Here is a 15,854-nt window from a genome sequence, read left to right on the forward strand (position 1 = left end):
GGCGAAGGCCAATTTTAAGATCAAAATAACGAAAGATTGGGCCCATAGGCTCATGGCATGGATACTGGGCAGGACCTTCGGTCAGGATTGCATTACCATAAAATTCGGATTAACCAGAGTTGAATTAACAGAAGTCTACTGTATGAAGTGCAAGTTTCTTGTGCAACATAAGACAACAAAGAGGAAGAGGGGATGTGCAGTACAAAGGAGAATGATGTGCCATAAATAAACTCTTACCAAATTTGCTCAGACCACATCGTTTCATTGTGGATGTTGCCAAATGGTGTTATGCAATGCGACGACTGTGTAAGACCTGCGGGGATGCGCGACTCTTGCGTGTCCCCTTATGTGTTGTTTTCCCCGCATGTCACGCGTCTTCTGTAATCTGGCTTCTGCGCGTTGCTTAGTGCTGGCGGCGATCGGTCTGGTTGCGGCACATCACTAAAGATGGTGTGAGTGTGGCGCTGCTTGGGCGCGACAGGGAGTAGGCTTTTCCTTTTTGGCTCCGGGTTGGCAAGCGGGACGGCGCTCTGCGTGTACGGCGATACCCGCTTCTGCGAGACCGTCTCACGAGGCCTAAGGCAGAATGATTGAACACGATCGTTCGAATGCACCATCATTAGCGTGACTGTATGTGCAGATGACCGGCGGTAGTGTCTAGCATGGGGCGAATATATTCGCTCACTATCCGGTCGCGGTGAGTCAGACTTCTGCAATTTGTCGCGCGCCCATCAGTATGTCTTGTGGATAGCAACTCGGCTAGCAGGCATCAGTATATTGTGAAAGGTGAAATAATATGAAAGGTGTAATAAGTGCCCTTGTGATTATTTGCACTACTGTGTTGTTGTTCTTTTGTCCCAAGAGCAGGGATGAGCAGACCCCACAGACCAAAAAAAAAAAAAGTATAGCGAGAGGTATGAAAGGGAGCAGAAGTGATTGGCAGTATATGGCAGGATGGAATGCAAGTATGCTCGGTTGCTGTGGCAGGATAAATGACAGGGCAGTTGCCTTTTCATCCACTAGATGACAACATTACATGATGACCTCACAAATGCAAAGAGATTTTGCAGCTACTTGACTGTGCCAGAGAGGAGCTCCTCCATTCAAGCATTTCTTGTTTCACAATGCAGACAGGGCATTCACCTCCAACAAACTATTTAACAGTTATTAGAAGACATTGTCTAATGCTACCCAAGGTAGTGGCAAACTCTAGAATGATAATCTGGAAACATCAGTAATTTACATTCTGGGCTAGCTGGTGAAGAAGGTGTTGTATAGCTTTTTTTCCACAGTGCTACTTCCATTCACCAAAACATAGCACTCATATGCTTAAGTGCTGCGTTGAGTCGACATTGTCCGCAAGAATATCATGAAGGAGAGATGTCAAAAGTGTGCCATATACAATTATGTCTCTTTGAGAACTTAAACATACCACTAAAATATGACAACTATCATACAGACACTTTAACTTCTCTTTCTGACACCCTTTACATGGATTATGTGACATGAGAGGAATTCGGTATCAGTAACACTTATGAAACTACAGGTGAAACGCCGACATAAAGCAGAAAAAAATTAATCGGATAAAATGAAGTAACATATTTCTTGCCGATAGCAAGTAATAAGGCATGCTTATAATACGTTCCAGGCAGTTATGATAACGTTCCAGGCAGTTATGAAAGAGTTTGCCTAAGGCTGCCCGAGGTAGTAGCAAACTCTAGTACTGATATAAGCTCGCATTTTCGTGTCTGATGTGTTTTCATCATAATGAGATTCAACTGTATCGTGAGAGATGTGGTGTTGAAAGGTGTGCCATCTAGAATGGCAGACCATGCAAGGGCCACAATAAACCATGCAGGCACGCCACATGTCATTTACCTTCATCAACAGCAGCAGCGTGGTTCCCGTTGAGCTTTGGTGCACCACTGCCATTCACAATCTGGCAATGCCGAGATTCTTCCAGGACATCTTCTTTCAGTGCACTACTGTCACCCCTGTCCACATCACAGATGCGTAATGCTGTCGCAGAGAAAGGAGCTCGCTTTTCGGGCGAGCTCGGAAGAGGGAGGCGTGTCGATGCAGGAATGAACCCTGGCAAGTTCTCGGCGGGCGAGGCAGACACTTCCGACAAACGGAGGTGCTCCTTGAAGTCACGTGTCAGGTGCCTGAACACAGGTGGGCTCTTGGAGCGACCACGGATGACTTGCGCAGGGCAGGATGGGCTGCGTTTTGACATGGCCTTTTCCAGCTTGAGTGGGCTTTTGGCCGTTCGAGTGCGTGAACGCGCCACCCTCTCTGCTGCTTCTGACCCATACAGAGCTGCGATTCGCTGCTGTACAAGGGAAATGCAGGGCTCGGGCACTGCTGCTGCTGCCTCTTGGGGACCATGGTGGCGGCCATTGGTGAGCTCCCCACGGCCGTTGCTGGCCTTGATTTCCAGGATGGGCTCCACCTTGAGACTGTTTCCTGGGCTTGTGGCGAGTGGAGCTGATGTGCGGGGGCACGGACGGGCAGGGCTGCTGTCACGGCTGCGGCAGAATTGGCTGTAGCTCGTGTATCCGTTGATGGCACAGCTGATGCCAAGATAAGATGGCCGGTGTTCAGACACTTTTGTAGACAATGATTCTACAGTGCTTCCACCAACGTTCCAGCAGCCGTTCGACAGCTGCGTGACGTTGCTGTCCAGTGCTCTGTGGAAGAAACATCATGGCAGTTAGCCATATACTGAGCACTACTTACAAACAGGAGTGCACATTATGTGCTGTTAGCTCAACAGACTCACTGTTTCATCGTCATCATAAGCCTGTGTAAAGTTAACTACCTTTCCCAGAGATATCCAACTAAGCTGCCCCTGTCATGCATGTTGTGCCCATACCATGCCTGCAATTTTCCTTATCTCAACATTCCACCTAATCCTCTGCCACCCTCACTTAAGTATCTCTTCGCTTGGGGCACATTTTGTTACATTAGAAAACCACTACTAACCTGTTCTACGCTTTGCATGACCTGCCCAACTCCACTTATTCTCAACTAGAATATCCCCTATACTAGCATTTGATATCTTCGACCTTGCCGTTTTCCTGCCTTTGAGCCTCTTCATTTTCTTTATTTTTGCTGCTGTTGTTAAACCTTCCATACACAGGCAGGAATAACTTGCCTGAAGCATAAATATGCATTACCCGGTCTGAAAAGAGCACAACATATGAGGACGAGAATAAACACTAGCAATGCCACAGAGAAACTTGAAATTTACATTGCACGACGCCCCATGTGCAGTTTTTCATCCCATCCTATGGATAGCTTATCATGCAGAAGTGGCTAATGGATAAAGTTGTTGCAGCCAAAGGACACGGTGGTTGTTTATGAAGAAAAGTGATACGCTAACTCAACTAATACTGCAGTCACGTGTTCACTTTCAATAGCCACTGAAACCAAAATCCATAGAAATACACGTGCCTAATTGTCTCATCTGTGTGAGCTCATGGAAGGGAGCCAATGGAGCTTGTGAATTTCAATAATCATTCGTCAATGGTGACTGAAAACGAGCATGTGACTGCGGTATAGCACATGTGGTGGAAGCACTTTGAAAGGTCAAGACTGGTTCTTCAGTGCTGCAGATAATCAGTGCAAGAAACATGGAAACAAACAAGACATGCACAAAGAAAGCGGCAGAAGGTTAACACACAAAGGAGTGCGAGATATGGCGGCACTAAGTAATCATCTAAGGCAGTGAAGACAGCACAAAGTGTAATACAAAACAGTGCACGGAAAAGTTTTGCACTTGAGAGGCACATGGCGCAGCGATTGCATCAACCAGAAGACAAGAAAGTCTTGCAGCCAACATGCAGTGGAGTCACAAGCAGTCAGTGCACATTTATGAGAAAACCAAAGAAACATTTAGTTTTTTAACACCCATGTTAATATGCAGCTATGACACCGACATAGAATCACACTTGTAATTTCAAATTGTCGTCAGTCTGGTTTACAAGCAGTGAAAAATAAAAGGAAGAAAATGAAGAAAAAAAGAAAGGAACTTTCAACAATGATGACACAAGGTATATAATTGCAGCTGTTAATTTTATAGCTTCAAATAAATTTGCTGGCCGAAATATATAAAAAAGAAAAATGAATATCTTGAGCTACATGTTATTAAACTGCAATTTCAACATCTACAGTGCAACAGCAGTGGCTGCTATCTAACAAAAAATTCAGCATGTACAGTTCATGCTTTAGATAAAGAATTCTCATACTCTTGTGGGTGAAGCTTGAACAGTACATGTTACCCATAAAAAAATTCACACATTGGCCACTGAAAAGCCTGCCAACTTGGGAAAAATTCTTTTGCAGCCCTGATGCTGTTAATACACAGCAGACTTCCTTTAGGACAAAATGAATTGAACCTTGAAAACCTCTTCATCTTTACTGAAGTTCATTGTAAACAATGTATGTTGGCTCCATGTGAAACTAGGCGAAAATTCCCTAGCATTGAGCTTATTAGGGCATTTAGCTTAAGAGTTGATCTTAGAGGAACACCAGTTTAGATTCGCATATTAGCTTCAAAGCTACCAGCTACACAAGGTACTCGAGAGCATGGCTCTAACCACAATATACAATAACGCTCTCATTCTATCTGTCTAGGTGCTTTAACTTCTCTTCACCAAATCCTCCGTCACCCACCTAGCACAGTTATTCCAGGGTACAAGCTTCTATTCTAGCACAGGAGATGAATCTGCAAACTGTCCTAGTCACCTTGCATGCAGATTACAAAGTCTTGGAGATTCCACATTCTTAAATGGCACCAAATGCCTTCTTAGGCGTCACGAAATTTTTTTCATTTTGGGGAGAGACAACAGCTTATAGCTAATTATCATTTCAGAGAAAGAAAAATTTGAGCTGCCAGTGGTAGGACACCACTCAGGCAGTTAAGTTTCTCCAGCGGGTGGAGGCCACAATGAGCGAGAATGTTGAAAAGCCAATTATGGTCACTACAGAGAAACTTCAAGAGGCAAGTCCAACAACCAAGATTTCTGTGCATGATGTCATTGGGTGCCACTCCTAGGTAACTGATTTTTTTAACCCACAAGGCCAGCGCAAATTTCTGCAGCTACATCAACAATGTGGCATTCCAGTTCCCAACATAAGCTTGCTACACTGCTATGTATAGGAAGTGTCACTGAGAGGGCAACCAATAAACAATCACATAAAAACTCCCTAATGATGCTTTGTGAAAGCACTACCCATCATCAATGGAATATCTGATCTGAGCATACAGCAGTAATCGAAGCCGAATTCAGTCAATAATTGAGGCTAAAGAAGGTTTTATTCAACAGTCTGAGAAAATAGCAGTAAAAGAAACAATCTAAAAATATTTGAACAAATCTACCAATTCTTGTCCGATATATCTTTGCCGTCATAGTTGCCATAGTTGCCGTCATGTCCTCAAATACCTGAAGCAGTTACTATATGCATTCCTCTGGAGCAAACATTAGTTGTCAGAACGGAAATCAGACCTAACTTTGGCCTTCATGAATTTCATGCTGAAACTGAGGTACCAGTGAAGTTACATGGTGTCACGAATATTAAGTTATTTTCTCACATGTGGTCAGTCCTTGTGCAAAAGAATTTCACGCACATTTCGGAGACAAACCTTTTATTTCTCACTTTAAAATGCAATATAATTGTTTCTTTTGATAAGTAGTAAACTAGGCCATCGAACATACTGCTTTTCCTACACGTGGACAGTTCTTGTACAGAAAAATTTTGCATACATTCATGGAATGAACATTTTATTGTCACTATGAAATTAAACATACTTTCTTTTGATAAACAGTTAACTAGGCCTTTGAACAAACTGCCAGAACTTACAACATCGCAAGGAGCACATGCAGGAATGTTATTGGCCAATTGATACATTGGCAATGTTTAACATCCCAAAGTAAAGCCTGGGATATGCAAAACAAAGCAGTGGAGGGCTTCAGATTAATTTTAACTGCCTGGACTTCTTTGATGTGCACCCAAAACTCAAGACACAAACATTTTTGTATTTTAGCCTCCCACATCGGAATGTCGCTTCCATGATGGGGAAATGTACTGGCCACCCCGTTTTTAGCAGAATAACCCAGTGTTGTCTTTTTACTGTCTACTAGTTACATGAGTCGGCATCATTCGGAGCTACAAGATGTATACTTTGCCCTGAAGTATTGCCAACTAGCCCAGTTTGCTGCCTTATTATCATAGCCACAGCAGCAGGTTAGGGCCAAGGTGATGTTGCCTACTGCAGTTTGTTTGTGCATCCTTTCTGACTCGCCAAGCCTGTGACCATGATAATAATTATGCATTCTTAAATCCAGGGGAGTAGTCTACAAATATAGCTAAACATGTGTCTGTTTAGCATCACCTTACGAAAGTCAACTGTTACAAGAACTGCTGCCAGTGCATCTAAACAAATGAGTGAACCATAAATAACATCTTAAAACAGAGTACGTGGTGCAGCATATCTATGGCTGTGCAACATTCACAGTGCAAGTCATAACAACACAATCCCACCACAAGGTGCAAGCACCAGCATGCAAAGAGTGTGCAAGTGCATTTCCCAGACAACACAAGACGGTGCACACAAGATGCCAGAATTTAGTGTGAAGAAAAAGGCATGGTGCTGGAAAAGGCGAAACATCAAGCAACATAGCATTTTTGTGGAGGTACAATTCCATGTTAAGACTATTCAAACTTCTTAATTTAATCAGCAAATGTAAAAGAAGTGTGTACATATTTCTCTACATGTCTGCAAAGTGGAACTCTAGCAGTATGTTTACGGGTGACAGCAGTAAAAGAGCATAGACCTTCGGGAAGGTGTAATAATGAGAAGGTTTTGCCCCCTGTTCTTGATGGCTGTTGCAGTCGGAACAAGTAATACAAATGAAAGCCTGCTGCCAGGCAACTAATAAAAACTGTCACACTTTACACTACAAGCTATTGCAAAAAAAAAGTAATATATTATACAGGTTTGCTTTGAAAGATCTTAGTGAATGGAAAAAGCAGTATGCAGCAAAATTATTACAGTATCGTTACTTCCAAGTTCCACGCAAGGCATGAAATCTGAAGCCTAAGCTCCCTTAGAGTTCTACGAAATGAAAGTGCCCCAATAATGGCGGTCCCATTTGAGACTTCTGGATACACAATATGCAAACATACCAACCTCTAACTCAGTGTCCCAAATCGCTGCCTGTGTAGGGTCAGTTGCAATTTACAGAGAGAAGCTTCCCCTTCAGCAATGTTACATGTCCTTTTACACTGGGGCCAACTCTAGGGCTCTGTGTGTGTTGTACATTTCTTATTACTTTCCTGCGAGCCAAGTGCTTTTATAAATGGTATAGAATGGGGACAAACTGAGTCCATGGCCCCCTCCATTCCTAATGAAATTTAGTTGGTTCCAGATAAAAAGTGTTCTTGTCTCACTGTGGCCGGGGCCCTCTATTTAAATAAGAAGAGAGCTTCTGGCTATGGTATTGGCTTGCATCAAATCATACATGCATGCACACATGAAAAATTATGCAGACCTATTTTCAGCTGTACAACAAAGGTATCGAGAACAAAGTGTAGGTATGCATGATAGGCAGCAGGCACTAATGGGCAGTTGAGGTAAGGTGTAGTCGTGCAGTGCCTCTCAGAGACAGTGGAGGTGGAAAGAAGGACAGAGGTGGGCCACAAACACACGCACACACAAACACCACAGAACCGAGCCAGTGGGACCCTGCCAGTGGGACCCCTGTTGCAGCTAATAGGTGCCTTCACTGACCCTCTCACTGCCACAGATGAGCTCTCGCGGGTGGACATGACCATGCTGCGAAGGGTCACTTCCGATGCCTCCTTGGTCATCATCGGCCGTGCTGACGACTCGCTTGCATCAACATCCAAAGAACAGGCACCTATTGACTCAGTTGAGGGCACCCGCACACTCAACTGTTCCATCGGGGGCGCCTGCAGATCCCCCTCCGGTCCTGGAAGGTGCAGAGACTGGGGGGGCTGCGCCCGCCTGTCGCGCAGCATCCGCAAGAGCGGTCCATCCTGTCAGCTCCAAACATCACACTACCTTACAGTGCAGCAATGCCTACTGCAAAAGTACATCGGTATGGGGGAGTTGGCACGATATAATCTAAAAAATAAATTAAATTATGGGGTTGTAAGTGCCGAAACCATGATCTGATTATGAGGCATGCCGTAGCAGGGGACTCCGGAAATTTGGATCACCTGGGGTTCTTTAACATGCCCCTAAACCTAAGTACACGGGCGTTTTTGCATTTTGCCCCCATGGAAATGTGGCTGCCGCGGCTGGAATTCAATCCCGCAACCTTGCGCTTAGCAGTTCGACACCATAGCCACTAAGCAACCACGGCGGGTTAATCTAACAAATAGAACATAATCTAAAGGGCACGTAAATGAACACAGCAAATAAAACATCACTGCTGGAAATGGGCACATATGAGCACTGGCTTCCAACAAGTTTTATTTTAGGATCACATGCATTATACGTACAATCATACATACAACATAAAAAAAAATTCAGCAATATAGAAAGCACAATCAAGGAAACTAAGATTTTAGCTGTTTGCAGTACTATCATTATGCTCGCCTATACATCATCATCCTTAAACAAGTAACTTTTTGGGAGAAGGGATAACTTAAGGTTACTTTTTTTGCCTCATCTTCTGTTCCGATGCCATACAGCTGAGATGGCATAAAGACGAAGAGCCCTTACGAAAAACTTATTCTTATGCTATTTTCTTTTTGGCAGTCCAACTGATGCTACATTTAGGTTGTACACGCATGTGATTGTAAAATAAAAACTGGTTGGGAGCTAGCACTTATACATGTCATTTCTTGTGTTTTTTGCTGTCATTGTTATACATTGTTAAGCCTTGAATCATGCCTACTGCAAGTTGCAGGAACTGCCTGCAGTGTGCACTCGGAAGATGAAATGCACAGCTACAAACAAAGCAAGGACCACTCTATACAGTGTTTTAGTATATATGAAATGTAACTATAATAATGACAGGGCAGACAGGACAGGGATAATTTAAGTAGCTGATTGATCTTCCCATCCAAGAGTAATGCTTTGGATATACGGGATGTCAACAATGTGAAGTTCTTTAGGCTTTCAAGTCTCGGTACACAATCTTTATATTCCTCAGCTCAATTCTTATATCCCACCTCAATGAAATTTCCCACGGCTGAAACTGGTAATTGTATCCATGATTGTTTTCACCATGAAAATGCCAACTCCGCTGAATGTTGTACCCCATTTCTATGTCTGCAAAATTATTTAGCTACATTATGACATATCCATGCTCAACACTCTTTAGCTATCAAACTAAAGGTTAGGCAACAGTGCATTTTAAAAAGGCAAAAGAAAAAAAGACACATGGCAAAGGAAAAGACAATAGTAACAAAGGAGATGATACAGGTGACACTATTGAACAAAATGATATGTGCTTAAGCATTTCTTCATTTTCATTTAGCTGCTTCTATTTTACAACCTGTGTTTAAACATAAGACGATGGTATCACACTGTCTTTTATGTGTTACAGAATGTGATTTATACTCGCTCTCATCAAATGCAGGAAACCCGAAAAATTGTATTATATTCAGAAGAACAAAAGCATGACAAACTCCACTCAAGTCGAACATGCAAGCTGAACGGACATCAAACTGAACCTCTTTGTCATTCCTCAGTGTATACCTATGAACAAAGATACACACAGTGCGCTATCTTTATAGCCATGCATTTGCCCTACGAGCAAAACTTCTCATGGTTGGCATAATTCTCTCCTAATTACATGACACTTCCTTTGACGGGACCCTGAAACACCTTTTAACTAATCGTAGAATGGCCTCCCTAATAAAGTACATCGTCCCATGAATCTTATGCAGCAGAATTTTTTCGCATTCTTCCACTTAAAGTGGAGTTATTGCATCGATACTGAACTTCTCTCTTTTCATCTGTGCTAGTCTGCTGGAAGCTACACAGCAAAAAAGGCAAGAGAGCAAAGCCCTGGCCAAAAGTTGAATTTCGTAGTGGTGAAAGGGATTGTTGTGGCACTCCGTGGCGGCTGCAGTAGGCTACGCTATGCAGCATGCCACTGCCATCTTGGTGGCCGTGCACAACAGACGCAGCTACATGCAGTGCGAAAATGAAATGATTTTGCTGTCTTTTTGAGATTGCAGACAAATATATTTTTCGTTTACTTAACTCAAAATTAGCAATTACATATTACTGATGACGTGTCAGTAGCGTCGGTGGACCAGCTGCTTTCAATGACGACATTGCGGATGCAAACGCAAGCGAATGTTCACTGCTTTTGACAGATTGTATGCACTGCAATAGTATTTGGTTCATGTGTTCACAGGAGCCCCGCTAACAGATTGGCAGCGTTCTTAAAAACTATATTCAACAAGTGATTCCAGGCCCCTTTAAGTACTTCTATGCCACTGCAGCACATAAAGCTTAAACATTATCAACCTATTTAAGTCCACTGCAGGACAAAGACTGCCTCCAGAGACTATTCTAGGGTCGCAAATTACTCAAAACTGCTACATTCTTTTTTTTTTGCCCTCAAGTGTTGTCCCCCTCTCCTTGGCCCCCATTGTTACACAAATAAACTACCAGTTATGTATTCTACACCTTGTAGTCCAATTCCGCTTCATATTAATGTCAACTAGAATATTATCTGCCTGCACATGACCTTTAGTTGACACTGTCTTCACATCTTTTAATATTACACTTGTTCTTTTCCTTTCCATTCCCTGCTGCACGACCTTTGGCTTTCTTTCAAGTTTTCTTGTAGTACTTTGGTCTTTTGGCCGAACAGTTTATACTTTAACTACACATTGGTGTTTTGCTAAGCAAGTTTCCAGGATGCCTTCCTTACATGCATAAAACTTTGTGGAACAACAATGTGTTTTATGGTACACATTTCAGATGAATATTGAGCAACTGGTGGTAGTCTCAAGATAACTGCTAAGTGGACATGCCTTGAGCACTGGCAAGCTTCAGTTATGCAGCTTCAACATGCTCCCTATAAGGTAATTTAAATAGTAAAGTTAAAATGTTAAGCATTAAGTTAGGAAGTTAGTTTGGTAAAGTGCAGTTAGAGTTCTCATACAATTTTAGTGTCCACCAGTGCACATAATTCACTAAAAGATAACCCTTTTGTACGTAATGCCCTGCCTTTTCATTTAACTCAGTCTTTGCTAACAAATCCAGCATAAGATGCACACTTGTAGTGTGTTGTGTTGGGAAAACAGCAGCACTAAAAGTCCACTAGAATTGCTGTAATGATGGCTTGCACTGGCCTCATACACAGCGTTCAGATGGGCGCAAGCCTTCACAACAGCTGCTTTAGAACACATTGTTCACAAAATAGAGTTTGCTATAAACAAACTAGTGCCATCATGGTTAAAGCATGCCTTGTTATACATGAACAAAAGCTCAATGAAAGCCCAAACTCAATGAAAGCCCAAACACCTTGAGTACACAACATGCAGTACAGCTTGCACAAGAGGTACTGAGAACAGTAAAAGTTTACAAACACAAAAACACAGCAAGTGTGTAAGGCAATATTAATTGGCAAAAATAAACACTGGTAGTGTGTGAAGGAAAGGGATAATGAAAGCACTATACATTTCAAGAGTTCCCACATGAAAATGTTTGAGACTATTTTGGACATGTTCATGCAGGGCGGTGCTTCTGTTTCTAGCACCGAGCTGATATGACAGTAGAAAGGTCTCCATGCCTAAAAAAAAACTTATGTATGCACAAATGCGATCATCACCAATGAGCACAAATAACATTGTGTGATAAAGTGTTTCAAATTTTTGCAGAGGCCTTGGCCTGGTGAAAAATGTGTGACAGGTGGCGCAATGTTCAGCAACTGAAATGCGATAATAGGACCTCATGGGAGCTGGCACTTTTTGCACCACCGGTGAGCATTGAGTGATCGCTGGGGGATGAAATGCGGTCATAACGCATCACAAAAGCTCATGCCTTTATAGCATGCCCCAGTGCTCCAACTAAAGTTACCCAGTGTCCACCGGTGGTCCAAGAAGCGCTGGCAGTCACGCACTACGAGTATCGCATTTCTATCTCTAAACACTGTACATATACTTAGCACAAACGTTTAGTGTCATAGCTTTTGCGAGGTTATCTTGATCGTGGGTCAATCAAAACCCAACAAGAATCCAATATAGTCACTGCCACCCACACACTAAAAATGCATGCCATGCAGTCTACTGTTTTTGTCAAAAGAAATGAAACTTCTGTATTCATCACTGCAGCTGACCGTGGAACATTTTGTTGGTATTATGTTGCATCTGCTTTGCTAGAAAGGTTTTATTATTTTTTTTTTATTCGGTTCAACATACTAAGTCAATGTATGTAAGTGCCATGAAATGGGTCATAGTAAAAAACCCCATTTTGGTTTTGACCACAAGGTCCTTTAATGTGCAACAAAGATTGGTCAAAGAGCATTCTTGCATTCTGGCCCTTGCAGAAAGCAGCAGAAAGCCCTAGAGAGGTAAGAAAATGATTCCCCTCACCCTATGGAGCTTTCTAGCACCAGGAATGGCAAACACTTGTGCTTATAATGGCTTCATTCCTTTCCCTGACAAAGACTAGATCAGGTGAAAATAGTTGTCAAATATTGACTTAAAGCACGCCATTCCGAATGTAACACTTTTAAAATTCGTAATTAGGTTGCAGCATTATCTGTATAGGATGCATGAGCCATAAGCAAATAAACACTGATTACTGACTTGCAATACACAAAAAGAACACAGAAGTTTTAGCTGGCCAGTTTAACATCACAGAAAACATGGCAGGCTGCTTTATCCTGAGGGCGATCTGTTATACTGAATGTTATATATTTATCAAGGATCCCAATGGCTGCTTGCAAACTTGAACTAGTGCAGCAGTTCACCTTAATCACTTAAAATGATAAAGGATTATCACTGTGCACTGAAAATATCTTTTGCTGGTCCATTTGGTGTGCATAACAAACACTGTTTCTTAAAATTATTTAAACGTCAGGGTCCACCCCTGATGAGCTAAACTTTAGGTCTTGGTTTTACTGCATAACCCTACTAGTTCTTTTTCAACCTTTGCAATGGAATTAACCTGAACATTACAAATTCCCTCGATACCAAAGACATGTATTTCTAAGTTGACATTTTCCATTAAGCATTGGCTCACCAACCAACATTACTAAAATATCTGCACAATAATGCTACCTTTCTTTTTCCACATTGGCCTTTCACTGGTCTTTTGTGCTTTGGGGAGTTACCCATCACAAAACCAGACTGGTACAGTTTGTGAACATCACACAATGGTAAACAGACAGCAGAAGGAATGCCATTTTTTATTCCTTCTTTCCTTTTTCTCCTCAAAGTCAGCAACTGTCACGGGTTTCGCTTGGGACAGCATTTAAAACAATAGCTGTTTGAAACAATTCAGTGTTAGAGACAGCCTGACAACTGGAGTACTTTTTGTTGACACAAAAAGCAGGACTTAAAGGGAAAAAGTTATGCAGGCACCTCCATACATTTATATTTCTTTACTTGAAACATGGCTGGAATAAAAATCCACACAGCACATCAATATAGAACTTGCCTTTTCACCATGCCATGCAGAGTGTGTAGCCCCAGCATTGTCCAGAATTATCATAAGCATCAGGCATCTAAAGTGGAAATGCTTATATGTTTCTAGACTGTTTCCTAGTTTGATTTCTCACATATGCAGCATTGCCAAGTACGTGTGAAACAGGATGCAGTTGTTTGGTTTTTCTGGCCACCATGTTGTGCTTTAGCATACTGCTGCAAAACCACTTCTTGTTACCATCATGGCTATGCAAGTTCCCGATAGTTGCTTAATTAATTGTATCCTCTCTCTGGGCAGTGTAGCGGGGAAGGATGCAAGTGGTGCAGTCCACTCTGTCCTTATGTTCAAGTGTTCTTGAGTGTCAGAAGTTTTCACAGAAACTTACTGCCCCACTCTGGTGCAATTGAGTAGAATAGGCTTCTTCTACATCTTTTTTCTAAGCTTCTTGTGCTGCTTCAGAAGCACATTTATAAAGTTCAGGTTTCTGTTTATATGCACCTCGATGTATGGTATACGTGTAGCTGGATCGTGCAGCAGGGCCTTGACTCGACCATGCTTGAAGATTTTAGCACAAACTGACTTCGACAAGGACTGAAACAGCTAGGGCAACAGGGTTTCCTATACGCTATATGTAGCAGAAGAAAAGCTATGCTACCACAAACCTCTGGAATATGCAAGTACACCATGATCCAAGAATTTTTGGAAACAGCCAGTCCTTTAACACTAACATCTCACACTTAACATCAGACCAACATCTCAGGCATAAATGTCTCCAAAAATTAATTTTCAAAAGGCTTGTAGCCTTGCTGCCACCATTGAAACGTGTCGGCTTTCAAGCTGCCGTTGTTAATATGTAGAAGCATCTCCAGCAGAGTTGCTGTCTGGTGCCACAATCCTTGCTTTGAGGATGTCTGTTCCCCCCCCACTGAAACAGCAATGTACATGAAGTGTTATCTAGTGTTATTAAACACGATCCTATAATGACACACTATTTGGATTGGTTGATCAATGGTGTCGAAAGTCGCAAAGCATCTTTCACAGCTTAAGATATGCAAAATGTCGTACTGGGGGAACTCCATGTGTTGGCCATTTGGGGTCCTATTTAACATACACAAAAATTAAAGCACAGGAGTGTTTCTGTGTTACTCCCCTACTGGAATCTCACTGTCATGACTGGGAATTGAACCTATGACCTTATGCAAAGCAGCAGCACATTATAATGACTAAGTCAATACTGCTGGTGCATGGTATTTGGAGTATGCTGGGTGTAGCAATTAAAGACAAAATGAAAAAGAAATCTAAACTCAGCTTTCCTATAACAGACTAAAGTCACCAAATAAATGTTTTGAGGGGTAGTGGATGCTTTTAAGGTTAATTCCACTTAACAGTGAGGACTTTGAAACTGCAGATAGGCATGTGCCAGCTGTATGTGGGAAAGATACCTGTCCAGCCATCTGCTGGCATGACCTAATACACAAGTAGGTGGCAAAAATGTATTTCAACAAAGAGTTTTTGCAAGATTTTCGCACCTTTTCTCTGGAATCCCTGTAAGTAGGACACTGCCAGTACCAGCACTCAGACTGTGAGGTATGGCAAATGACTGCTCAGACGCATCCTCCTGCAAAGTAACACAGATCAAATAAATAAGTAAATAATCAAATTGTGAACATCAAATGTGACTACATGTTAACGTTAGCGTGCAACAAGCCTGTATTATGTATAATGCTGAAAAGTTTATTTCCCAGCACATCAATATGGAGGCACAAATCGTTTGAAATTTTGTGAAGGACAGTTTCATTAATACAATGTGTTGTTAAATTTAAATCACTCTTGTATGTAATCCCTTTAGAAACATTCGGCATTTAATCTAATAAAAGGCCCACCAGTGAACAAAATTTTTTTAGAGAAGCGGAAATGGACATGAGCAATGCGACTCGCATCGAACAAACCTTTTTTTTTTTCTCTTTCCAGTACCGCATTATGCTTGAGAAAGTGCAGCATACACTGTCTCAACATGACCACTACTTTAAAGCATAGTGGGCAATACATTAGCTACTCAAAGAGTTTAGAAGTTTCTCTTTATTACACGCTCAGCAATTTTTTAGTGGTCTGGACAGCAAACAAGATCTCACTCACAAAATCAGTGAATAGTCTGTGACAAGTAGCAGTAAAAGCAAGTTGAGATGGCATGCACACTGTGGATAAC

The 15,854-nt window shown here is 42.0% G+C and overlaps 2 protein-coding genes across 5 annotated transcripts in view; one reads left to right on the forward strand and one right to left on the reverse strand.

Annotated features, from left to right (window-relative positions):
• The window catches only part of LOC135916053 (connectin-like), a 193,800-nt gene that overhangs the window by 124,461 nt on the left and 53,485 nt on the right, over window positions 1-15,854 (forward strand). The window lies entirely within an intron of this gene.
• Window positions 1-15,854, reverse strand: part of LOC135916023 (uncharacterized) — a 33,046-nt gene that overhangs the window by 11,022 nt on the left and 6,170 nt on the right. For 2 of the 3 annotated variants that reach the window (XM_065449228.1, XM_065449227.2), the window contains exons 2-4: window positions 15,178-15,266; window positions 7,796-8,032; window positions 1,879-2,690 (exon numbers count right to left, since the gene is read on the reverse strand). In XM_065449228.1, coding sequence (XP_065305300.1) covers window positions 1,879-2,690; window positions 7,796-7,968 — 985 coding nt within the window. In that variant the 5' untranslated portion in view covers window positions 7,969-8,032; window positions 15,178-15,266. The remainder of the gene's footprint in view (window positions 1-1,878; window positions 2,691-7,795; window positions 8,033-15,177; window positions 15,267-15,854) is intronic. The other variant, XM_065449229.2, reaches the window with a different exon arrangement.

Source organism: Dermacentor albipictus, chromosome 4 (assembly GCF_038994185.2).
Source record: "Dermacentor albipictus isolate Rhodes 1998 colony chromosome 4, USDA_Dalb.pri_finalv2, whole genome shotgun sequence".
Taxonomy (NCBI): Eukaryota; Metazoa; Arthropoda; class Arachnida; order Ixodida; family Ixodidae; genus Dermacentor; species Dermacentor albipictus.